At 45.2% G+C, this 25,172-nt stretch overlaps 1 protein-coding gene across 1 annotated transcript in view; it reads right to left on the bottom strand.

Annotated features, from left to right (window-relative positions):
- Positions 1–24,848, bottom strand: part of LOC141172881 (uncharacterized) — a 35,039-nt gene extending 10,191 nt beyond the window's left edge. Inside the window, exons 1-5 of the mRNA XM_073657504.1 lie at positions 24,780–24,848; positions 19,188–19,412; positions 14,140–14,192; positions 8,152–8,318; positions 4,948–5,029 (exon numbers count right to left, since the gene is read on the bottom strand). Of these exons, the coding sequence (XP_073513605.1) occupies positions 4,948–5,029; positions 8,152–8,318; positions 14,140–14,192; positions 19,188–19,412; positions 24,780–24,848 (596 nt within the window). The remainder of the gene's footprint in view (positions 1–4,947; positions 5,030–8,151; positions 8,319–14,139; positions 14,193–19,187; positions 19,413–24,779) is intronic.
- Positions 24,849–25,172: the final 324 nt, after the last annotated feature.

The raw sequence follows: 25,172 nt of genomic DNA, 5'->3' as shown, positions 1-25,172 counted from the left end.
AAGAAAGACAACACCATGAGAATGTGTGTAGATTACCGGAAAATTAACCGTATCACACACAAAGATGCGTACCCCTTACCAAGAATAGAGGAGTCTTTGGCTGCTTTAAAATCTGCTAACTTCTTCTCCACCTTGGATCTCACTAGCGGGTACTGGCAGGTTCCTGTAGCAGAGGCGGATCGGGAGAAGACCGCATTCACCACCCCGATGGGACTTAGCGAGTTTACCTGCATGCCGTTTGGACTCTGCAACGCACCAGGAACCTTCCAGCGATTGATGGAGTGCTGTCTGGGACACCGGAACTTTGAGACGGTCCTGTTATACCTGGACGATGTCATCGTCTACTCCAAGACCTACGAGGACCACCTGAAGCACCTGGCGGAAGTGTTTGAAGCTCTGGCAAGTTACGGCCTAAAGGTGAAACCTTCCAAGTGTCACCTCCTGAAGCCAAAGGTGCAGTACCTGGGACACGTGGTGAGTGCTGACGGAGTGGCTCCCGACCCTGATAAGATCACCGCAATTAAGGAATGGCCAAGCCCCTCCAGCGTAAAGGAAGTGAGGCAGTTCCTCGGGTTGGTAGGCTACTACCGAAGGTTCATTCCCGGTTTCACCAAAAAGGCAGCTCCTATGCAGGACCTCCTGATAGGCCAGTCCAGGAAGGCCAAGAACCAGAAGCCGCCCTTCAGATGGGAGAAGTTGGAAGAAGAGTCCTTCCGCCAGCTGAAGATGGCCCTCACGGGGGATAAAATCCTGGTGTACCCTGATTATAGCCAGCCCTTTATCCTCTACACCGACGCCAGTAACATCGGGCTAGGAGCCGTACTATCCCAGATCCAGCAGGGGAAAGAACGGGTAATTGCTTACGCCAGCCGAAAACTGCGACCCACCGAAAGAAACCCTGAGAATTACAGCTCATTTAAGCTAGAGTTCCTGGCAGTGGTGTGGGCAGTCACCGAACGCTTTAAGCACTACCTCGCTTCTTCCCGGCTCACAGTGTACACGGATAACAACCCGTTGACACACCTGGACACTGCAAGACTCGGTGCCCTAGAGCAGAGATGGATGGCCCGCTTGTCCAACTATGAGTTTACAATCAAATACCGGGCAGGACGCTCCAATACCAACGCAGACGCCCTGTCCAGGATGCCAAACCTACCGGACGTAGGGGAAGATTCAGAGGAACTGGAAGAAGTTGAGCTCCCCGCGTTCCACCGTCATGGGACTATCCAGTATTCCCACCGTGTAAGAAGTAAGCAAACCGCTACGTTCAACCCCTTACCTCATTACAACTGGGTGGAGACGCAAGACAGTGACCCTGCCGTCCGACTGGTAAAGGAGATGCTGACTCGGCCAGATGCACGCCTTGACCCAGACGCTCCGAAGGAAGCCAAGCAACTGTGGGCTGAGAAGAGTCGACTGTTCCTTTACAAGGGAAAGTTGTGCCGCAGAATGGTTAACTCCCGGACGCATGAACTAATCTGGCAAGTAGTGGTGCCAAGAAGAGACGCAGCTATGGTGATGGAGGCATACCACGACGGAGCTGGGAATTTCGGGTGGAAAAAGCTGGAGTTCCTGCTGCGCGTTCGGTTCCATTGGGTAGGCATGAGAGGAACCATCGAGAGGTGGTGCAGAGACTGTGGCCCATGCAACTTAAGAAGGAGGGACCGTGCCAGCCAGAAGACTCCCCTGCGGTCCATCATCACCAGACAGCCGTTGGAACTGGTAGCCTTGGATCATGTGAAACTGACCCCAAGCAGAAGTGGCTGCGTCTACGCGTTAACCATCGTGGATCACTACTCCCGGTTCTTGGTTGTCGTCCCCGTCAAGGACTTAACGGCTCAAACAGCAGCTAGAGCCTTCCAGCAGCACTTCTGCCGTCCGCATGGATACCCGGAGCAGGTGCTGACGGACCAGGGGCCTGCCTTTGAAGCGGAGGTCTTCCAGGAGTTCTGCACCCTGTATGGATGCCGGAAGATAAGAACAACACCCTATCACCCGCAAACTAATGGACTTTGTGAGAAAATGAACCAGGTGGTGATAGATCTCTTGAAAACATTGCCCCTGGAGGAACGCAGTCTGTGGCCTGAGAAGCTGCCCGACCTGGTGGACCTATACAACCACATCCCTGTAGGTTCCACCAACTGTACCCCGGCTTACCTAATGAGGGCAAGACCTGGTAAGCTTCCTGTTGATCTGGAGATGGGAGTCCTGACACCCGAGGACACTTCACCAGAAGCCAACTGGGACACAGAGAGGCAGCAGCAATACCGAAAAGTACAGGAGAGCGTGGAGCGTAGTCTCTGTCAAGCTAGGGAAAGACAAGAGAAAACTTACAACCAGTATGCTCCCGCTGTTCCCCTGGTGCCCGGAGAGCAGGTCTTGAAGAGGAAAAGACGGCTCCACAAGTTGGACGACCAATGGGAGAAGGACCCGTACACCGTACTGCCCTCAAGCCACGACAACCCAAAGATCTGTACAATCAGTAAAGACGGAGGGGAAACCACAGCCATTGTATCCCGGGATCACCTAAAGAAGTGTCCCGAACAGCTACGGAACCCTGAAGAGGAACAAGAGGACCCTCGACCCGTAGAGGAAAGGGAAGATATGGTTAGTACTGTGCTCGGAGACTTCCCTCGGTCTTGGACTCAAGTCAATGGTGCTGTTGTGGTACCCGGCCTCACGTTCCTCCAACCAGCATCCCAAGTGCCTACGGAGACACGGGTAGAACTGGAAGAACAGCCGGTCCAGGAGGCAGAAGGCCCCACACAAGCAGACCAGGAAAATAAACCCTCTGCTTATAGTGAGCCTGCCATACCCCTAGTGAGCCAAAGAGTCCGTAGACGGCTGCCCAGTTTACCCTTGACAGCTCCTATACCCTGTAGCTCAGGACCAATCAACCAGCTCCGTAGGTCCACTAGGGTCACTAGAGGCCAGCTGCCCATACGGTGGAGGATCTAAATGTTCAAGCTATTTTATTAATGTTTACCTGTTTATTGTTGCTTGTGTATAATTATGTGTTTCTAGTTATTTATAGGAGTCTTTGGTGGATTTACCGGGAATCCTTTGTGCATATAGTTGGAGCGTAACCCAGGACGGACTGAAAGACTGTTAAGGACTCGGGGCAGGACAGACCCCTACCTGGTTACGTCTCCCTGTGTTGGTGAAATGGACACCCTTGTTTTCCTCAAAAGTTACACCCGGTTGCGGACACGCCATGACCACCTTATGTGTTGTCTCTATCAGAATGTTATTGTTTGCACCTTGTTATGTTTACAAAAGTATGTTTAGTCCCGGAGTACTAACTTTCACTAGGGGGGAATGTGGCACCCCAGGGGTCTGGTCTCCACAGTAATAGCAATGTTATGTCTGAGAGCAGGTGGGAGGTCTCTTGGTCAGGAATCCTATTCATGCCACACCTCCTGCCCGGTCCTGGGAGGGGAAGGACTTCCCCTATATAAAACTGGGGCTGAGGCAGGGTTAAATAAGAAGAGCAGAGAAGAAGAGGAGCAGCTTAGGAAAGAAAGATCAGGAGCTCAGTGGGAGCAGTGCTAAAAGGAATCAGGGGCTGGCAGCTGAAGAGCTCGCCCTGATTGAAGAGTTACCACCGGACCCGGAGTCCGAGGCTGTGGGGATTAACCCTGACCCAGCAGCAGAAACCGACCGGCAGGGGATTTCAGGTCCTCTGGCCAAGAAACCCGAAGGCACGGTCACACGCGTGGGACCAGCACCGCCGTCGTGGAGCGGAAGCCACTAGAAGGCCCCGAGTCGCCGGCCATACGGGTGAGCACCACACGGTACACTCAGGGACGTGGGCTACCTTTACCCGCCTCTAGCAAGGAAGCCAGAAGAGTACAATTAGTTGGGGAGGCCTACAACTCCGCCTGGCCAAGGGGGATCCCATCTGCTCAAGGACTGACCAGGCCCCGACCGCTAGCCAGTACTCCGGGAGGGTCTATCTTTGTCACCAGTAAAGACCCTGAACTACACCGCATCGTCTCTGAGTGGTTCCTACTACCCCCATCATCCACGTCGGCTGCCCTGAGGCCATACCCCTCCCGTTGGGGGTTACACCATCCACACTGCACCATCCTTCCACCGGCCTCAGCGGTCTGCCCTGCAGTGGCAGCTCCATAGCTGCATTCAACGGGTGGCGTAGTCGTCCTACATCTACTGCTAATATACCGCCACTTAGTCTGACTCCCTGGGCACAGACCGGGTCATCGCCACGAGACTACTACCCCTATCCGATCCGGCTCCGGGTAGGCTCCCGCGTGCGCAACGCTGCGCGACTCAGGCCCAGGGGCGCGTCATATACTTGGACAAGATTTTGAGACAATTTGTCCTAGCCCTTCCATCGTATTTGAGGGACACGATGGACCTCCTAAATAAGCTGGAAGGTGTGTCCATTGACTCTAATACTATCTTGGCCTCAATCGACGTTGAGGCCCTGTACAGCAGCATCCGACATGAGGACCAGAGGCTTACTCTAGTCCCCTATTTTACTGGTTTTCTAACATTGGCCACCACCCATTAAAAGATTGTTCAGCCAACAGCTGTTGCTCCCTACCTGGCTATTCAAATGCACAGCACGTTCTCCTCAGTTGAGCATAGAGCTTTTTTTTTAATGGATAGAAAGTCACTAGTGGCGTCCTATCTTCTTTTGGTACAAAGGATGGGCCATATTGACATGAAACATACCTGCTCCTTAATTCCTCAGACAAATGGAAGAGTTAAGGTACCACCATTAACACTAGATAGTCAGCCTGTCCTGCTGAATTTGGCAAATTCATCCAACCAAGCCATGCCCATCATAACATTATGGCCACTGTGAGTACAGGAAACCCTCCTCAGATCCTTGTTAAAGGTCATGACCTAAGCAGGGATACTCTTCTCTAAGGCTTCAATGTTGGCCTCTATGACCTGTATTTTAAGATAAAGTTGACTTACGTTCTGGCAATGGTCGTCCAATTAAGAGGGGTATCCAGTCCCATTGCTGAAGGAGCTGCCATTGCAGTTCCACTGGTATTTCCTGTTAAATGAAGGACAAAACATTAATTGTCAAGAATTCCACAGTGACGACACCGGGGAGATCACACACTGTATCACAGATTTCATCCGGAATCGCGAGCACATGATCCAGACTACACTCTACTTTGGTATCGGCAAGTGACCAGTGAGAGTATGGCGTCACACCTCCGGATTCCAACGCATGGAATATGTGTAGATGCCCCGTACAGTCACTGTCTGCTTCACGATGGCACAATTATTATTATTCTCTGCCACCACCATCCAGATTTGAAATATAATATAGCGTATAGCTTCAGGGGAGGGAACGATTACAGCACAAAAAAAGCAGAATTATTACATTTTATATTTAATCCAAAAGAGAGGCAGTGTTATGAAAAATATATAAAGATTTTACAAAGGGGACAATACAATACAGGATTAAAGGAGAAACTTTCTCTATACCGTTCGCAGGGATGACTCAGCATAGGTGGAGGGAAGACGCTCCAGATTTGATTAGACTGTTATCGAATAGGACTCTTTGCATATATTACATATGTACTCCCACAATGAATGAATCTCCAACCTCAGCAAACTATTTTATGCTGAAGGGAGAGACTTGCTCACACTCCCCTGCGCTGACATCACAGCTCTTCATGTCTTTATTAAAAAACTCTAACTTCTGGGATAACTTATCGTGCGTTGATTCCAGCAACCCAAAAGTGGTGCCAAATTTTCTATTATGATTTTGCCTTCATTTAGAGACCACACATTGCGTTGTTGCGGTCTACTATTCTGGTGCTTTTGCGCTACAGTGTTTTACGACTACGAAAAAATAAGCATATTGCTCCTTGGCGGACCCTGCCACTAAAAATTTAGGTCCCATTATTAGAATTATGGAACTTAAGTTATTCCTTATTTCTTATCGGTGCTGGTGAGACCATAGATTTCCTTTTTAAAGCTCTGGAAGCAAGCTTCAACAGTTACACGTTAATTATTGCAAGCCTGCATCTAATCACCCCCTGCGTCTGCCAGGGAGAAAGATGCTCGCATTTTAATGAGGTTGTAACACTTCTTGGCTGGAATTTTTGTGTAAGCTATTTCGGCTGTGGGTGATAATTTGCAGGGAGACAGATGCTGGACTGTCAGCTCTCCTATGACAAATGGGGGATAGACTTCTTATTATCTATGACAGGGGGAGAAAGAACATTTTCAATATATGTCAATATTTCCCTGACGTTAATACTGTTGCTCTAGTAAGCGTGTACCCGGAGTATGGACAGGTCTATCCTGTGTATTAATTTCTTGTGTCTCTATTTAAGTTACACTTTAATTTTTTATGGCGAGATCTGTGTCTATACCAAGAGGCAGGCATTGGACTTGGTGTGGAAATCCTAATTGGTTCCATCGGAGTTGTGATCTCATCGTCATTCACTTTTTTTGTTTCGGTTATCTGAGGACTATGAGATGAAGTTTGGGAAAACAAAGACACTTGGATGAAGAATGTGGCATTCCAATGGGTGGGAAATGTAGGACTTTACAGACAGAGGCATAACAATCATGGTCTCAAAGGGTGCGACTGGGTCTGAGCGGCAGGGGGTCCGCCGATGCTAGAGCCAACTTCAGCTGGATGTGTGAATGAGGACACACATTAAGCTGATATCTCCCGGCTGCGCAGAAGACCCTCCGGCTCCCTGCACTGAAATACATGCCACTCGCCAATCGTAGACCGGCAGCTGACGTCGGTGTTCCAGTCTTGAGTGGTGCATGGTAGTGACGTCATGTGTTGCCTATGCTGGCAAACTGAAGGCAGCTACAGAAGAGGACACCGCACATCGTGGGAGTGGAGGAAAGCAATAAGATTTTTTTATTTTTAAATGTGTTGGGAAAGAGCAGAAGAACATGATACCAGGAAGGGGCATTATACAAGGAAAGGGTCCAGAATGATGCCAGAATGGGGGGTGTCATTATAACAGGAAGCGGCGCAGGTTGGAGAACATTACTCCAGTAAGGGACCCATTATAGGGGACATTGTTATAGGATGTGGAGCATTATTACAAGAAAGGGCCCATAATGGGGAGCATTATACAAGAAAAGGACCCAGGATGGGGGACATGATACCAGATGGGGGGGGTCATTATACCAGGAAGTGTGCCAGAGTGGAGGACATTACACCAAGAAGGGACCCATGATGGGGGACATTGTTATAGGATGGGGAAAATTACACTGTATTGGGAAATGGCCCAGGAATAGAGGACATTATATCAGGAAGGGGCCCAGGATGAAAGACATTGTTAAAGTATGGAGGATACAAGGAAGGGGAAAAGGAGAAGGGAATATTATAACAGGAAGGGGCACAAGATGTGGGACATTATATCTTCAAGGGGCCTAGGATGAGAGATTGGGGAGATTATTATAGGAAACAGCCAGGACGAGGGACATTATCACATAGGGGGAGAACATGCATGACTTTTATAGGATCTAGATCGCTACAATGGCCCATACATCTGACCAACATGCAGGCGGGAGCCCAGGTCCAAATTTTGCACCAGGGCCATTCGACTCTACTTACAGGTAGGGATTAGTTAGCGCTAGGTACTCGCTTGGATGTATGCCTGTACTGTAAATGCAACCTCAATGTGGTTGGGTTCTTTGGCTGTGACTTCCATAGTAAACCTACATGAAATCCACAGTGATGCAGAGAAGGGAGAAGTTGAGGACAGACAGAGCGTTGGGGTTCTCAGCCGAGCAGAAGTCGCCTGGCATAAGTGCATTATTTGTCCCTGGATACGACACTGTTGTGGCTTCTGTAACCGCTGCTCTTTGGGTAATTGAGAAAACTCCAAACTGTATTTTTGACCGGTCTTTTCCATTCCTGTTGAAGTCCTTTCCCTCTTGCCCTCCCTTGTTCCTCCAGGAATGCTCCTCACTCTCTACATGTCGCCCCTTCCGCTCTGTTTACTAGAGAAAATTCGATATTTGGAAGCTGTTTGAGGAACGGAAAATATGAGGATCTCAGATGTGGTAGACAATCGGAAAATTGGAGAATAGTTATGTATAAAATAAAAATAATAATGATGAGGTTATGAAACCACTTATGAATGTCGGGTTACAATGTTACAAAGTTTGTCCTTATTGGGTGCTTACGCAGGTGTAGACCGTGGCCTGATTGCCGCAGATCCTCCTCGTGGTCTCTTGGATAATCTAGGGTTTTTGGGTCCACAGCGTCTTCCCATATACACACAGCAGATTCTTCTTTAAAGTAATCATCCTCTTCAGTTTGTGTCCCTTTGTCGGCCACCCAAGGTTCAGTGCTAGTAGGGAAACCACAGAAGAGAAATATCTAAAAGCCGGATAATATGTTACCAGCTCTGGAAGAGGAACACATGAAAGCATTTGGTTAATGTCACCACAACTTCTATATCGATGGACAAAACTTATTGATCCTTGTCCTTGTTTACTCTTGTAGTGTTGATCATCATCACTCACGAGATCAGAACGATTATGTACAAGTCTGGAAATTGATTGGGATGGTGATTTGAATCCATGCCAAAACTAAATGAGGTCGGAGTATGGAAGTGTTGTCATCAGAGCGAAGGAACAAGTCACTTCTACTGATCGAAAATAAAAGGCGAATACTATTTTTTTCACATTTTACTTTTATTAAAAATAAATTACTTTTTCCAGAAACAGTGCCCCTTTTCTCTACAGGTGGTATCTGTTATTGCAGCTCAGCTCCATTAAAGTGAACAGTGCAGAGCTGCAATACCCAATCCAACCTATAGAAATGAGTGGCGCTGCTTTTGGAAAGTTTTTATATATATATAATAATCTCTAAACCCTTCATTGGCATGGAGGAGAGTAGTAAATTGGTCATGGAACTGTGTTTAGTGAGGACATGGGTCAAAAGCTATTAAAATATTACAGGAGGAGGTGCTGGTGGGGCATATGCCCCAAGATGCTAGGTAGTGAGCAATGCTGAAAAACAGACTGTGTCAGTAGTAGTCAGAACTGAATCTTGCCCCCAGTGGAAAGACACGGTTTTGCTCCCTGGTGTATTGGATTGTTATGGTTTGTCCATATAACATAACGCTACATTATATTATATTTATGGGTGATATGACCTACCTGGAACAGAGGGATCCCCCGATTCCCCAGCACTGTGGTTGAAGTATTGACGATTTGTCAATCATTTTATTATATCACAGACACTAGACTTTGTCATGAGGACAGCAGGAGCTTGACTGGTCTTGATGTTCAGCTATTTGGACCAAATCACATTTAAGCTGCATCATGTAAGGAAAATATGTACACCCCTCTAAATAAGTATGATAGTCAATATCACAAATACTGGTCATATTAAATTTATGTGTCACTTTAAAGGTTTAGTGTCCTAGTTTAAACAAAGCTTTGTAGGGTTTTTTCTTCTGCAGCTTTCATGGATGACAATAAACTGCAAGCAGCTCAATTCTGTTCATTCTTAATTCTGGCAAAGAGTTCCTTGTCATTTCAGTTCACAACACCATTTTTTCCCTCTTGTGAATTAGCATCTAATTAGAAATTGATTTCAGTTGGTTGGCCCTTGGATGAACATTTATGATGAGAGAGGTGACGAGGAGACCAACTGTTTGGATTGAGCAGCTTGCAGTGTGTTGTAAAGCATGCAAGCTGCAGTAAAAAGACATTAAAAACTGTTTATGGCATGTGAAGAACTACATAAAATATTACAAAAATGACTATTCCAGATGCTGTTTAAATAACCAAAAACACCCACTTGCCAACATACACCTTACTTAACACCCACCAGTCACAGCATGCACATGCCCTGCAGACACTCCGCAGTCTATCCTAGTTCTACATTCTAGAACTACTCCTAGTACTCGTACATTCCTTAACCTTTCATTCAAACCTCCCCTTTTCCTCTAAGCCAAGCCGTGTTCCTTTACATGAATCTTTAGCACAAGCAGTGTACAATTTATCTATCTGCAAATAGTGTGTGTGTGTATATATATATATATATATATATATATATACAGTACAGACCAAAAGTTTGGACACACTTTCTCATTTAAAGATTTTTCTGTATTTTCATGACTATGAAAATTGTACATTCACACTGAAGGCATCAAAACTATGAATTAACACATGTGGAATTATATACTTGACAAAAAAGTGTTAAACAACTGAAAATATGTCTTATGTTCTAGGTTCTTCAAAGTAGCCACCTTTTGCTTTGATGACTGCTTTGCACACTCTTGGCATTCTCTTGATGAGCTTCAAGAGGTAGTCACTGGAAATGGTCTTCCAACAATCTTGAAGGAGTTCCCAGAGATGCTTAGCACTTGTTGGCCCTTTTGCCTTCACTCTGCGGTCCAGCTCACCCCAAACCATCTCGATTGGGTTCAGGTCTGGTGACTGTGGAGGCCAGGTCATCTGGCGTAGCCCCCCATCACTCTCCTTCTTGGTCAAATAGCCCTTACACAGCCTGGAGGTGTGTTTGGGGTCATTGTCCTCTTGAAAACAAAAGAGAGCCAACTGGTCCAACTAAAGAGCAAACCGGATGGAATAGCATGCCACTGCAAGATGCTGTGGTAGCCATGCTGGTTCAGTATGCCTTTAATTTTGAATAAATCCCCAACAGTGTCACCAGCAAAGCACCCCCACACCATCACACCTCCTCCTCCATGCTTCACGGTGGGAACCAGGCATGTAGAGTCCATCCGTTCTCCTTTTCTGCGTTATCAGACCAAAGCACAGATTTCCACTGGTCTAATGTCCATTCCTTGTGTTCTTTAGCCCAAACAAGTCTCTTCTGCTTGTTGCCTGTCCTTAGCAGTGGTTTCCTAGCAGCTATTTTACCATGAAGGCCTGCTACACAAAGTCTCCTCTTAACAGTTGTTGTAGAGATGTGTCTGCTGCTAGCACTCTGTGTGGCATTGACCTGGTCTCTAATCTGAGCTGCTGTTAACCTGCGTTTTCTGAGGCTGGTGACTCGGATAAACTTATCCTCAGAAGCAGAGGTGACTCTTGGTCTTCCTTTCCTGGGGCGGTCCTCATGTGAGCCAGTTTCTTTGTAGCGCTTGATGGTTTTTGCAACTGCACTTGGGGACACTTTCAAAGTTTTCCCAATTTTTCGCACTGACTGACCTTCATCTCTTAAAGTAATGATGGCCACTCGTTTTTCTTTACTTAGCTGCTTTTTTCTTGCCATAATACAAATTCTAACAGTCTGTTCAGTAGGACTATCAGCTGTGTATCCACCAGACTTCTGCACAACACAACTGATGGTCCCAACCCCATTTATAAGGCAAGAAATCCCACTTATTAAACCTGACAGGGCACACCTGTGAAGTGAAAACCATTTCCAGTGACTACCTCTTGAAGCTCATCAAGAGAATGCCAAGAGTGTGCAAAGCAGTCATCAAAGCAAAAGGTGGCTACTTTGAAGAACCTAGAATATAAGACATATTTTCAGTTGTTTCACACTTTTTTGTTAAGTATATAATTCCACATGTGTTAATTCATAGTTTTGATGCCTTCAGTGTGAATGTACAATTTTCATTGTCCTGAAAATACAGAAATTTCTTTAAATGAGAAGGTGTGTCCAAACTTTTGGTCTGTGCTGTATATATAATTATATAAGAAAAATATCATGCAACAATGCCTGTATCAGTGGATATGGAGCTTGGAATTCACCAAAGCACTTATCCACCTCTCTCTCATTCCAGTAGTCAAAGAAGTACATTTAATTCCTAAAACAGAAAAATAGAAGTGGTGCAAATATAGCATGCTGTGCAGATCTCAGTTAGTAGATTTGTAAAGGTGGTTACATAAAGTGGCAAGATAAATAGTGCATATAGTGACCCAGTTGTGCCCATTTTACTTACCTGTCGTCAACTTCGGTTGATATCACAGACCCCGTCTGTTTTGTGTCTAGCATGTTCTATAGACAAACACAAGGAAGGGCAATGACATGATTGCACCCACCTTCATCAGGAAGGGTTAGACCGGCTAATGTGATCATTAGGACTGATCCTATGTCTCTATAATTAAGCTGCTGAGCTTGAGGTAAAGCATGACCCATGATGAAGCTAGGCGAAACATGTGTTGGGACATCGGGGACACAGTTGCCAGCAACAGTGCATGTAAGTGTTTCTAATGATCCTTATGTCCATGTGACAGATTGCTCACTTTACAGGGAATTGTAGATCCCAGCTTCTATAATGCAGCATTCACTGTCTTGGGATTTATACCGGCACACATTGACAAGTTTGGACTGGTTCACCACTACAATGTGTCTCCGCATATTCTGCTGCACCTTACCTTTATTTATGATACTTATCTGCTTTTCTACATGTAATAAACTTTTTTTTGGGCACAATATGTGCTATTGTTTGGGCTTTCTCATATGCCTTATTATTTTTTGTTATTTACAATGATACAGTTGCAGCCACAGTTACTTTGATACTGGCACATTTTATTTATTTTTTATTTTTATTTTTTTTAAGGAAAAGTCTCTGGTATCTGGAATATAATCTGAAGTTAGAAAGAAATGAAAGAATTTATTTTTTTTTGTAATTTTCTGTCTGTGGTCTCTTAACGAGTCCGAGACCGGACGTAATGCTTACAGCAGACATTTCATTACCAAGAGCCATTTCACCCACCTGACCGATGCGTTAAAACTCGAATAACAAATACTCATAAGAGAGTTAGGGTTAAAGGGCAATAAGTAAAGTTCCCAGGGGCCTGGAGGTATAAATAAATGAAGTGATATTCACCTACCACCACCCACCTAGATCCTGCGCCGCCACTGTATGGTCAACGCTGATACTAGAGGAGGAGACGTCACCAGTATCGGGACCAGTAGTCACACGCCGGGTGCCAGACTATGGCTCCAATCTTATTAAACCATTTAATGACCCTATTGTCGCCTTTAGTAGTTTATTATCAGTTTGGCTCTATGTCAAAGGCTTTGTGCACATGGAGTCTTTTTGCTGAGTTTTTGGAGGAGAAACGTCAAGTTTTTGATATTTGAGAGTAGAATATGGAGAGTTTCTGCTCCAAAAACTCCTTGAGAAATTTTGTCTGCATAGTTCTGTAGCAGGAAATCAATATTACCAAATTATATGGCTGTGTAGAGAGCTCTGTACTCCGGAGCTGTACTCCGTGCACTGCAGCGTTACATGCATGAGCCCCGCAGTGATCATGGTGTCTGCAGGCGTCAGTGTGGATGGCAGAACGGACAGCTGACAGCTCCTCATGGAGACACAGACAGTGCAAAGTCCATGTCCTATAAGCATGATATATTTCTTGTTTAAACCTTCCTAGACTGCTCCATCTATTAAAGAAGCTCTCCTCCTCCTCCTTCTTCTCCTTCTCCTCTTCTTCCTCCTCCCATAAAAGTTTTTATCCTCTTAATATATTGCAATCATCATATTATACTGCACTGTGTACTTACAATTGCTCATTTTGCCTTTCTACCTGGATAATTCTTCTTTTCTCTATGTAGAAACAGGAAGTCTCTTGTCCCAGCATTTATCACCCCCCTATTCATCTCCTGACCTAGCTGCTCCCTCCTCCCTCTGCCATTGACTTTTGCAGTGACTCATGACTCATGCAGGGAAAATTCACCTCCTGTTTCTACATAGAGTTTAGAAGGATTCAGCTCGTCAGTTTTTAATCCCGTGATGTCATGGACCTAATGGAAAAGAGAAGAATTAACTGGGTAGAAAGGGAAAATGAGCAATTGTATGTACACAGTGCTATATAATATAATGACTGCAATATATTAAGAGGATAAAAACTTTGATGGGAGGAGGAGGAAGAGGAGGGGGGTTTGTTCATCTGCGGAGGACTTGTTACAATTATGAGCTGTGTTTGTTTTTTGGACGATTGTAAACAATCAATGTGGATTGATACAATGTTACACATCAGCTCGTGGATCTGCAGCCGATGCCGGTCATTGAGGATATTTGCATTCATACAATTGAGGATTATGGATAATTTTGTGCTGCAGTTATGATACATTAATTCCCTGTCCCGCTGGCTCCTAGGGGCCCCGGAGGAGCTGCTCTAGTAATATTTATGTGTGGTTGGGACCTTGGACCCAATATCCCGTGTATTCAGCTCTCTTACCCGGTGTCTTGCACAGGAACGCTCAGCTTTTCCTCTTCCATGTTTGAATGGACCTGAAGTAAAGCAGAACAGAAAGTCAATGACAGCTCAGAACTTTTTTATTATATCTATTTATGTATCGTAACCAAGAAAAAGTCCAGATATCAGAGTCATCACATCGTGCAGCAGCGTCTGGGGCAGCAATCGCTTCACCGGTTCCCTTTAAGGGAAGGATATATAAGATGCTCCTATCCTAGAGATGTGGATATTCCCTAAATGCTTCTATGTCAAAAGCTGAGACTTAGGGATTCGGTTTCCTCCTCATCAAATAAGGGGGGTTTGGAAACTTTGATCTATCATATATTTTTGGCAAATTTTATGGGACTATCATCACTATCATCTATGGGCCCCAGGAGCTGCTGGGTGCCATTGTCCTATGATCTGGGATGTATTATAACAGAACAAATGAAGCAGTAGAGATAAGCAGCTATGAGATACTCTGACTCCGCTTATCTCCTGGTTGTCCAACAGGTTAAAAGGGGTTTTCCACTTTCAGCAGAATGGACCCCAAATAATTGCATTCAAGAAGAACAACAACTACAGATGGTGCTCGACCTCTCCGGGTCCAGTGCCCACACTCTGTCCGACGCTGCACATCACTGCTGCAGCCGATCATAAACTTGGCTCCTCTGCTAATGTAGCCAGCATTAATCTTAGTGATCGGCTGCAGCGGTGATATCTGCTGTTCAGATCAGAGAGTCAACACTAAACCCGGAGAGAATGGGCACTCACTGTGCCTCTTATTTTACTTGACTGCAATTTTTGGGTCCACTTTGTTGAAAGTGTAAGACCCCTTTTAAATTTTTAAATTCCAAATGCTTATTTACCTCCCAGCTCACAAACTTCTCAGCGCTGAGGCTTCGTTACAGTTGTATCCAGTCTAGATAATACTCTATGGGCTGAAGAAATCAGCAGCACAAATCTCATCCTTATCCTGACAGATTGTTACATTTCACCAGCAGTGATACAATGTATCACTCTGCGCTGCAGGAGGTTCAGCTCCCAGAGGATTGTGCAGACTGGATACAATTATAGCAGATTGTGTCCGAGATATATTAAACCTCACAAGTAGTGTTGAGCATTCCGATACTGAAATATCGGGTATCGACCGATATTCGCGGTATCGGAGTTCCGATACGGAGTTCCGATACTTTTACAATATCGAATACCGGAATCGGAAGTTCCCATAATGCCTGCGCTCTGCAGTGTCTCTGAAGGATGACAAGCTGGATGGCAGCGCTCAGCTTACTGTACTTGTCATTTAGTGTAAAGGATTTATTTAAAAAAAATAATAGTGTTTTCATGCACCGTCTCTTTAAAAAAGCCGGCCGGCAATTCAGCAGCGGTACCCGACAATTTAGAATAGAAAGAATAGAGCATCACACATAGATTAGATAGATAGAAACATGTCAGTCACATATATAAGAAGTACAGTGACAGTGTTGATTACTGTACTTGTCATTTAGTGTTAAAATAAAGGATTTATTTAAAAAAAAATTGCCGTGGGGTCCCCCGTAATTTTTGTCTCTAGCGGAGGTTAAGCAGACGGCTGGGGCAGATGTTTGAAGCCTGGGAAGGGGGTAATACCCACGGAGCTTCCCAGGCTACTAATATCAGCCCCCAGCTGAATACCTAGCCTTTACTAGCTATTAAAATGGGGAACCCCCCCAAAAAAATAACGAAAGGTAAGGATAATGTTGCTTTATTATTTTTATTTTACTTTTATTGCAGGAGATCGTTGGCTTCAGCTGGAATGGGCGTGATGGTAAGTATGGTTTAATTTAGAACAATAAAGAATTGTGTGTTTATTTCAATTAAAGGACTTTATTCTGGGTGTTTGTGTTTTTTTGTAACTTTGACTATGGGGTTAGTAATGGGGGTGTCTTATAGACGCCTCTCCATTGCTAACCTGGGTTTGATGTCAGCTGGCATTATAAGCTGACATCAACCCCAGCCCTATTACCCCACTGCCACCGCTACAGGGCAGTGGGAAGAGCGAGGCTAAGTGCCAGAATTGGGGCATCCTATGGATGCGCCATTTCTGGGGCGGCTGACGGCTGGTGTTTCTAGCCTGGGAGGGGGCCAATATTCATGGCTCCCTTCATGGGCTATTAATATCATCCCCCAGCTGTCTGCCTAGCTTTTGCTAGCTATTAAAATAGGGGGGACCCCACGTCATTTTTTTGGGGGGGTCCCCCATTTTAATAGCTAGTAAAGGCTAGGTATTCAGCTGGGGGCTGATATTAGTAGCCTGGGAAGCTCCGTGGGTATTACCCCATCTGCCCCAGCTGTCTGCTTAACCTCCGCTAGAGACTAAAATTACGGGGAACCCCACGCCAATTTTTTTTTTAATAAATCCTTTATTTTAACACTAAATGACAAGTACAGTAATCAACACTATCACTGTACTTCTTATATATGTGACTGACATGTTTCTATGTATCTAATCTATGTGTGATGCTCTATTCTTTCTGTTCTAAATTGTCGGGTACCGATGCTGAATTGCCGGCCGGCTTTTTTAAAGAGACGGTGCATGAAAACACTAATATTTTCTTAAATAAATCCTTAACACTAAATGACAAGTACAGTAAGCAACACTATCACTGTACTTATTATATATGTGACTGACATGTTTCTATATATCTAATCTATGTGTGATGCTCTATTCTTTCTGTTCTAAATTGTCGGGTACCGGTATATGCCGCTGATGAATTGCCGGCTTTTCATGTTTCACTGTGAGCACTGTTCCCATCGATTTGGGCAACCACTGTAATGCCACAACCACCATGGCTGTGGCATTAACGTTTTTAAAAAAATATTAATTCCTGCTATTCCATTTAATTGTAATGTAAGGGAGATAATGTAATGTCAGCGCTTGAGCAGGAGAATTCTCCCACGCTGGGATGGCATTCTGATGACAGGCTGGATCGCAGCTGAGCGCTGCCATCCAGCTTGTCATCCTTCAGAGACACTGCAGAGCGCAGGCATTATGTGAACTTCCGATTCCGGTATTCGATATTGTAAAAGTATTGGAACTCAGTATCGGAACTCCGATACAGCGAATATCGGTCGATACCCGATATTTCAGTATCGGAATGCTCAACACTACTCACAAGTAATTAATAATGGAAAAGACTGCAGCTATTCTATATGTTACTCATGTTTCATATATATTTCACCATTTGCCTTATAATATAAATGGCAGCCATAGATTAAAAGATCCTGTGTTATCTGCTGTATATAGAGGTGTTATCAGTCATTGTACAGGAGGAGGAGGAGGTGAGCTGTGACATCACCTATTGTGAATGGTGGATCCTGTCTTATCTGCTGTATATAGAGGTGTTATCAGTCATTGTACAGGAGGAGGAGGAGGTGAGCTGTGACATCACCTATTGTGAATGGTGGATCCTGTCTTATCTGCTGTATATAGAGGTGTTATCAGTCATTGTACAGGAGGAGGAGGAGGTGAGCTGTGACATCACCTATTGTGAATGGTGGATCCTGTGTTATCTACTGTATATAGAGGTGTTATCAGTCATTGAACAGGAGGAGAAGGAGGTGAGCTGTGACATCACCTATTGTGAATGGATCAACTGTACATATAGGATAAAAAAAAACACACAATGGTAGAAGGGGATTATATATATATCTAGAATTATGATATTAAATAATAATGTGTGAAAATAAGTCAGTGATTGTTGATACATATAACTGTGTAGGTGAAGTTAATATTAAACCATAGAGATCAGTTAAGTAAATAATCGGCTTATAATGGTCAACAGATGAGAAGTAGGTGATTGTTCCTAAACAAATAAGCGGCAATGTAACATCCTCCACAATGTCCTCTCCTCCTGGATCGCTGCCGTAATCTCGTCTTCTCCGGGATTCCAGGAGGAGAGAACATTAAAAGTCTTTACAGATGAAATCTATTGACCCCTTATAACTTTTTCTGTTTCTGCATTCCTGGATAATCTGCTGTATAATTCCTATGTAAAGGACATGTTAAGTGCTCTGGGGGGCACAGAGCACTTCCCGAGCTTCTTTCCTTGCCCGGCATCCTCGTCTTCAGCTCACTGTCTGTCTGACATCAGTGATGACATAAATCAATTTACAACTTTCCGGCCGTTGCGTCCGATGAAAATTCGGTGATTGTTATGATCGGCTGCAGTGTTGCGAGTGACACAGCCGGGGCGGGTTCAGTTCCTGGGAAGGTGGCGGTCTACACCTTGGTAGTGTCCCCGGCTGCACCCGTCCAGTCATGGCTGAACCCGTTGATCTGTTCTCTGCGTTCCTTCCTGGGAGCCACGGATGGAAATCACCTGCTGGCGAGGAACGCTGCCCGCTACTGTTTAAAGGGGCAGCACCCTGGAAAACCCTGTATAATATCTTAGTATCTAAACTTGAAGCTCGTGGGCCCCAATGCAAAATCTCCAATAGGGCCCCCAACTATTGCAAGCCTTTAATAGTAATGGTCTTTTCATATGACCCCCTAGGCTCCAGGACCCCGGTGCAATTTCAACACCTGCACCTTAGTGCAAATCCAGCTCTGCACCTCCGGCACAGACACTTTCAGCTCTGCTACATCTGCATGAACATTGCACAAGTCTGCATATCCTAAGAGTGGAGCTCCTTACGATACAATAAAGGCAAAGCATGAGAAAAAAATCTACATCTGCAAGTGCCTATGTGTATGTGATAAATACGTGACCTGGGGGGAGGGGGCGGCTGGCAGACATTTTTTGTCATCCTGCCATAAAAAAAAAAAAAAAAGTGAAAATACTGATAACAGAAAACAATAGACTGCACTGAGTTGAGCAATGTTGTGGTCTGCAGCAGTCACTCAATAGTTAAATAGAAATCGATCAGCAGCTGTACGGCGAGTGTGTCCGCCCGGTGCGTGCAGGATACAGGTGGGTGCCGGAGGAGACGAGCGCTCGCTGAACGTTCCATGAAAACTTCCACGCCCCAAAATACTCGGAAAAAAAAGTTTTAAAACTCAAGAAACTTACTTGAAGGAGACGGATCTCGGAGGGTTCTGTCGGGGAACGATCGGCTGAAGGACTGGTACTGCGATGAGGAGCTTGGCGTCTTATGGCACCACTCCCCTCCTTAAAGGGACTGTCCTCCTCCTTGCCTTCTACGCAGGAGAGAAAAAAAAAAACCTTCTGGGAATCACCTGATGTGCAGGAAGCAGCTGTGAGCAGATTATTGTCAGTCGCTTTCTTCTGCATTTCCTTTAAAAAAAGTTTAAGGAACAAATAAAACTGTCTAAAACAACTTTTATTTGCCAGAAGTCAGAGCAGAACCCCTTACAGACTATAGACTGCAGACCCCCAAAACAAATAGAGACCCCCATCACCCAGGAGTGGCGGGCGTGTGACCACAAATATGTGACTGCAGACTTGTGAATCCTCACATCGCGCACTACTCACTGTGAGCGCCCTCCAGTGCCCGCACCAGGAGCGGCGGACGAGTGGCCATCACTATGGGATATGACCCTTTAAAAACACCAGTTACTTATTCAAATGTGTGAGAATTGGCTTTTTGCCACTTTGATGCCCAGAACCCGTTTGGGCTGGGGCTGGAGTGACCAGAGTTAGATGTGTGACGCTCACAGCCCTGCCCTGGGAGATAGGGGATTACTCGGAGCCAGGTCAGATGTTTGGTGGGGTTGTAGCCGTGGCCTGGACCCGTTCCATGCCCAGGGCCGTCACAGTAAAAAGGATGTAATGGGCTATCAGGGCTGAGTGGTTGCTATCGACTACGCCACCTGTTGTACCTGGTGAAGGCCACCAGCGCTGCTGCAGTCCTCTGAGGCGGGATGTTGTGGCAGCCGGAGTTGTTACTACTCCCCACAGGCGGAGCAGGGCCTCAGAGTGGAGACAAGGATGGAGGGAGTTGTAGTGTAGGAGGTCTGGTGCTGCGTAGTGCGGTGCGGTGCAGAAACAAAGAGTCCGGAGGCCATAAGGGTTGACTTCCAGGGTTTTTACTCACGGTGGAGAGTACAGCTGCAAGGCTTCTCCCTGCTCTTCGACGGAGTTCTGCGGTCACCAGGGACGGGGGGTCCGACAACCTCCGAGTAATTCAAGTGCTTAATCAGGACCCCGCACCAGAGTGTTCCTAGACTTCAGACCGGGTACTTTCCTGTCTGCGTGTGTAGATAGGCCGGGTCTCCCTCTGAACTTCACTCAGAAAAAGGGTACGGGTGGCAGCTCCGCTCCTTCCATTACCCGGTGGGATCCTCTGGGCCTGCCGGGCTTCCCTGACTAGGACGTAGAGTAGCAAAGTCAGGTGTCGGGGGCCGGTAGCCTTCTTGCAGCCGGAATCCCTCTGACTATGCCAGAATAGCGAGGACAGGTGGCGTATACCGCTCCGTCTGCATCCCCCCCGGGATCCTTTTGCGGTGGAGCTACACTCCTAAGCTCCAGGCCTTCTTGGCTATGGTCCTTGACCGGGTTTGAGACATTTGTTTACTCCAACCTGCCCCTCGACTCAAGGCCAGGGTACGAGGGCCGTGTCTCCATCCGCTGCAGGTTCACCCAGAAGCCACGTTCAGGGATGGAGATCACAATCAAAGAACCAAGAGCTAAGATGGCTGTTTATTAAATATGAAATATTAAGTGTCCCTAAATGTGAGTCCTCCACCCTCACCCACTACATGGTTCCCCCTATCTCTTGGTTCCCCAGTCTCCCAATTTCCAGTAGGGGCAGCACACTAGTGCCTACTAGCCCCCTCTGCAGTGTTAGATCAGCGGCTCACAGTCATTGAACCCTTTACATAACGCCCTTCGATGCCCATTTTTGTGGCAGTTTTATCATTTTTGTAGCTGCTTTAGGTGTATTCACATCAGGGCTCCTCGCTGCAGGGGATTTTATTATTGTAATTTTTTATTTTTGTTGTTAAACTTTTAAAAAAGAAAACAACAAACAAAAAAAAATTGCTGAAAAAGAAACCAAATTCAGCATCGTCTGAGCCTGACTGTCGTGTAATTCCCTCTCTGCTCGGAGGGGAGGAGGAGGGTGTCCGGTGTGCTGTGGATAGAGGCCGTCACCCTCCTCTCATGACGATCCGTGAGAGGAATGGGGGAGGGTGGCTGTTACTATACTCACATGAATCATCATGAGGAGTGTGATGGCCTCTTTCCATGGCACACAGGACACCCTCCTCCACCTCCAGAAGGAGCAGAGAAGGAATTGTGCAGCTCCCAATTGTTCCGGATCCGGCAGGAGTGTCCCTCATCCAGGCAAGTCTGTCCCTCATCTAGGCGGGTTTGTTCCTCATCCAGGAGCAATTTTGTATACTTGATCTGTATTGCAGGCTCTGATTCTGCAAGCAGATTACATAGAGATACATCTGTACATAGCAGTGTATTTCTATGTCACTGTATTCTAGAGGGAGAATAAGAGATTTTTTTTTACTTCCTATAAAATTACTAAAAAATAATGAAAATCACTTAAAATATTGTCATTCTTAATTTGCTTTTTAAAAAAATAATGAAAATTACAAATCCGCCAAATAACCCGGACATATTTGGTGTCCCTGTAATCGTAACGACCAACAGAACACAGCGATAAGATTATTTTTGGAGATCGGTAAATGGAGTGATTTGATATTTTTTCTCGATTTTAAACCCATAAAAAATGTATTAAAAATATAACGCAGAGGGTGAATTCACACGTAGCGTAAATGTTCAATTCTTTCTGCTGCTGTTTTTCCTGCACGTTTTCTGCAGGTCTCCGCACCAGACGATGCAATAACAATCTTCTCTGATTATGGCGTGTTTGCTGCGTTTCTTTTATGCGTTTTCCCGCTTATTTGATGGGATTCTGGTGCAGATGTGAAGTAGAGTTTTTAATGCTTTTTAATAGTACGGAAAAGCCTTGATTCTGAGCTTAAAAATACAACAGCGTTTTGTTTTGTTTTTTCGTCCGTTTATTTTCGGAAGAAGTCTATAGAGAAAAAAATCGCCAAAGCTGCAGAGTTCAACAGCGTCTTCAGACCACCGAGGTCGGATTTTCATGGAATCACATCCACTTTGCTCGGACATTTAGACCGTGTTCACATGTAGGGTAAGAGATTTGCGGCCTCCTGTCTAGCCGCCAGGTAGCACTGACCTGGACGCTGGACTGAAGACCCAGGAACCCATCTGCTCATCTCTAGTCCCAACTGTGCCGGATACAGCAGACAGTCCCGAATTTGGGTCTACGCCCTGCAGTCTTTGGCGTATGCTGAATGTCCCTCACTTCCAGCGCCCCTCTGACAACTCCTCCTGCCAGGGGAGAAAGATAATGGTAAATGGGCGTGGATTGGAGTGTGGCCAAAAAGTGTATAGAACGATCGGACAATCGCAAATTCAAGTCTTTTCAGGCACTGAAAAAGAAAGTAAAAAAAAAAATTAAAAGATTTCTAAAATTGAAAAACATAAAAATTCAAATAAACCTTTTGTCACCTTTAAAAATAAAGAAATATATATTATTTGGTAATAAGATAAATACGTCAGGAAACGCTGTAAAGAGGATAAAAAAACAAGACTCCAAATTTTTGGGGGGGTCACAATAGTTCCCAATGGAAATGCAATAAAAAGAGATCAAAGCGTCTTGTTCAGCCAATAATAGTATCAATAAAAACGGCTCCAGCAACAGAGAAATAAAACTATTCGGGTTCTCAGAATAAAGCGACACAGAGAAAATGTTTCTTTCACAAATTTCCCATTTGTTTCAGGGGAAAATATATTTTTGTACCTTGTTAGCCAGTAGATAGAAAATATTTAGATTTGAGAGTCCTCAGTGGTTGATACCTTTTAATGGCTAACTGAAAAGATGGCAACAAATTGCAAGCTTTCGAGACTACGCAGGTCTCTTCATCAGGCATAGTATAACACAAAATCTGAAGAGTCACATATTTATACACAATAAGACACAGAAATAATGCAATAGATGAGACAGGTGACGTAAAGCAGAGCTAGTACTATTGGAGAGAGATAAACACAGTTGTGGGCGTAAATATTGGAATAATTCATAGAGGAAGGAAGCAGTGTGAAAGTTTTATTATCCTATGATTAAGGTCTGGTCCAGGGTTGTGATGACCCCACAGGTCTGATGAGCACATGCCTTAGTTGATGTAGAATGACATAAATCCATGCGACACATTCATTCCTGCTCTGAAGGTGTTGCATAGATTTATGTTGTTCTACATCAAATAAGGAATTTCATGTTATACAGATTTTGTGTTATACTATGCCTGATAAAGAGACCTGCGTAGTCTCGAAAGCTTGCAACTTGTTACCATCTTTTCAGTTAGCCATTAAAAGGTATCAACCACTGAGGACTCTCAAATCTAAATATTTGTCCATTTGTTTCATGAATTAAACAGAAGCTGACATCATGATGTAACACTGAGAGCAGCACGTTTTCAGCCTCCTTTGACTATGTAACTGCCACAGCAGCATGTGGTATATATTTTTTTACATGTAGTACAGAGCCTTTTTGGTTCCTTTTTGCCCCGTAAATAGGTGGACTTTTTGTCCTTATCTGACAAAATATTATTGACACACTCCCCTGAGGAGGCCTTACCATTGAGGCAGAAACGCGTTGGAAGGGCAATTTTATTTTCTTTTGGGGTTCTTGATATAGGCTACACTTGGGTACTGCTCTTGTTAGAGCAGGAGACAAACAGGGCATGACAGGATACATAGGGAACATTGCTGTACTCCTGTGTTTTGGCTGACATGTCTTCGTACCTAGGATACATCTGAGTCATCTAATCTTGGGTGAGATCCTGATTTTTTTATGAGCACTGGCACTGTGAGAGCTTTATTATGTTGTGGTTTATGTCATTTTATTACATTTAATTGAAGGTTAAGTTTTAGAGATACTCCAGCTGTTTGTATCAATTTTAAACACATATATTTAGCTTTTTGGGCAGGGGCACACGTATCACATGTGCAGCAGGTTCAGCTACATGGGCCAAGTAGTGTATGGAGACCCGGAGGGTAGAAAGGCCCAGAGGATAAGTGGGTATGGTGGCCTAAAGGGCAAGGAGGCCCAAGGGGTAGGGAGGCTCAAGGGGTAGGGAGGCTCAAGGAGTAGGGAGGCCCAGGAGGTAGAGAGGATGCAGGGGTTAAGGATGCCCAATGGGTAGGATGGCCCATTTGCACTACAGGTTGCTCAGATACTGTGATTGTTCCATTTTTTACCAATGTAGATTTTCCCTTACAAACGTTGAGATAAGTCCTCCTCTGTGTCTCTCTGTTCAGTATATGATTTCATATATAGTTAATTATTTTTAAGTGGTGTCTGTCCTGACACTAAAACACAGCTTGATGAAGGAGGGAGGGCCCCAAACACAAGTCTTGCACAGGGGCCCTTCACAGTCAATGTTGGCCACTGCATCAAACAGTACTGAACCCCTCACTTTCTGATCAGATTTTGTAATGCAATGCACTAGATGACTTTGTGACTGTGGGTGTCACCCAACTGTGTGTGTGGGGGGGGGGGTTCGGGGTGTAAACTGCTGCAGGGCGGTAGTTTGTGACCGAGCTGCTGTCCAGTTACACTCTGCCACTTTATAGACAAGGGGTGTCGCATTTCATGCCACTCACTGCCATCTTGTGGTCAGTTTTCAGTGCCATCTTAGTTTTAGCTAGATCTTTCAAGTTTTTTTGATGCATGGATCGATCCTGCCAACTACGCCAAATGTAAAGTGCTAAAGAGCAGTAGTCCCGAATCGAGCTGCTGTCCAGTTTCGCTCTGACAAATAACAGACAAGGGGTGTACCAGTCCCATCATGCTTTAGGATGTGGGGTGCAACATACTCACTTGTAAACCACAGGTCTCCGCTGCCTCCAGGCTTCCGTCCTCAGGAGCCGCTGCACACAATGCATGGGACACCAAGTTCTTTGTAACAGTCAAACTTTTACTAAACAGTCCAAGTTTATCAGGTGGGATAGGACACAGCAGTGTAGACTTTCTTCCTCCTTAGCACAACTTCTCTT

The sequence above is a fragment of the Phyllobates terribilis genome, unplaced genomic scaffold, assembly GCF_046119375.1.
Source record: "Phyllobates terribilis strain yellow unplaced genomic scaffold, ASM4611937v1 Scaffold_12__6_contigs__length_324123572, whole genome shotgun sequence".
NCBI lineage: Eukaryota > Metazoa > Chordata > Amphibia > Anura > Dendrobatidae > Phyllobates > Phyllobates terribilis.
The sequence above is the reverse complement of the archived record's forward strand: the minus strand, read 5'-3'. Positions and strand labels throughout refer to the sequence as shown.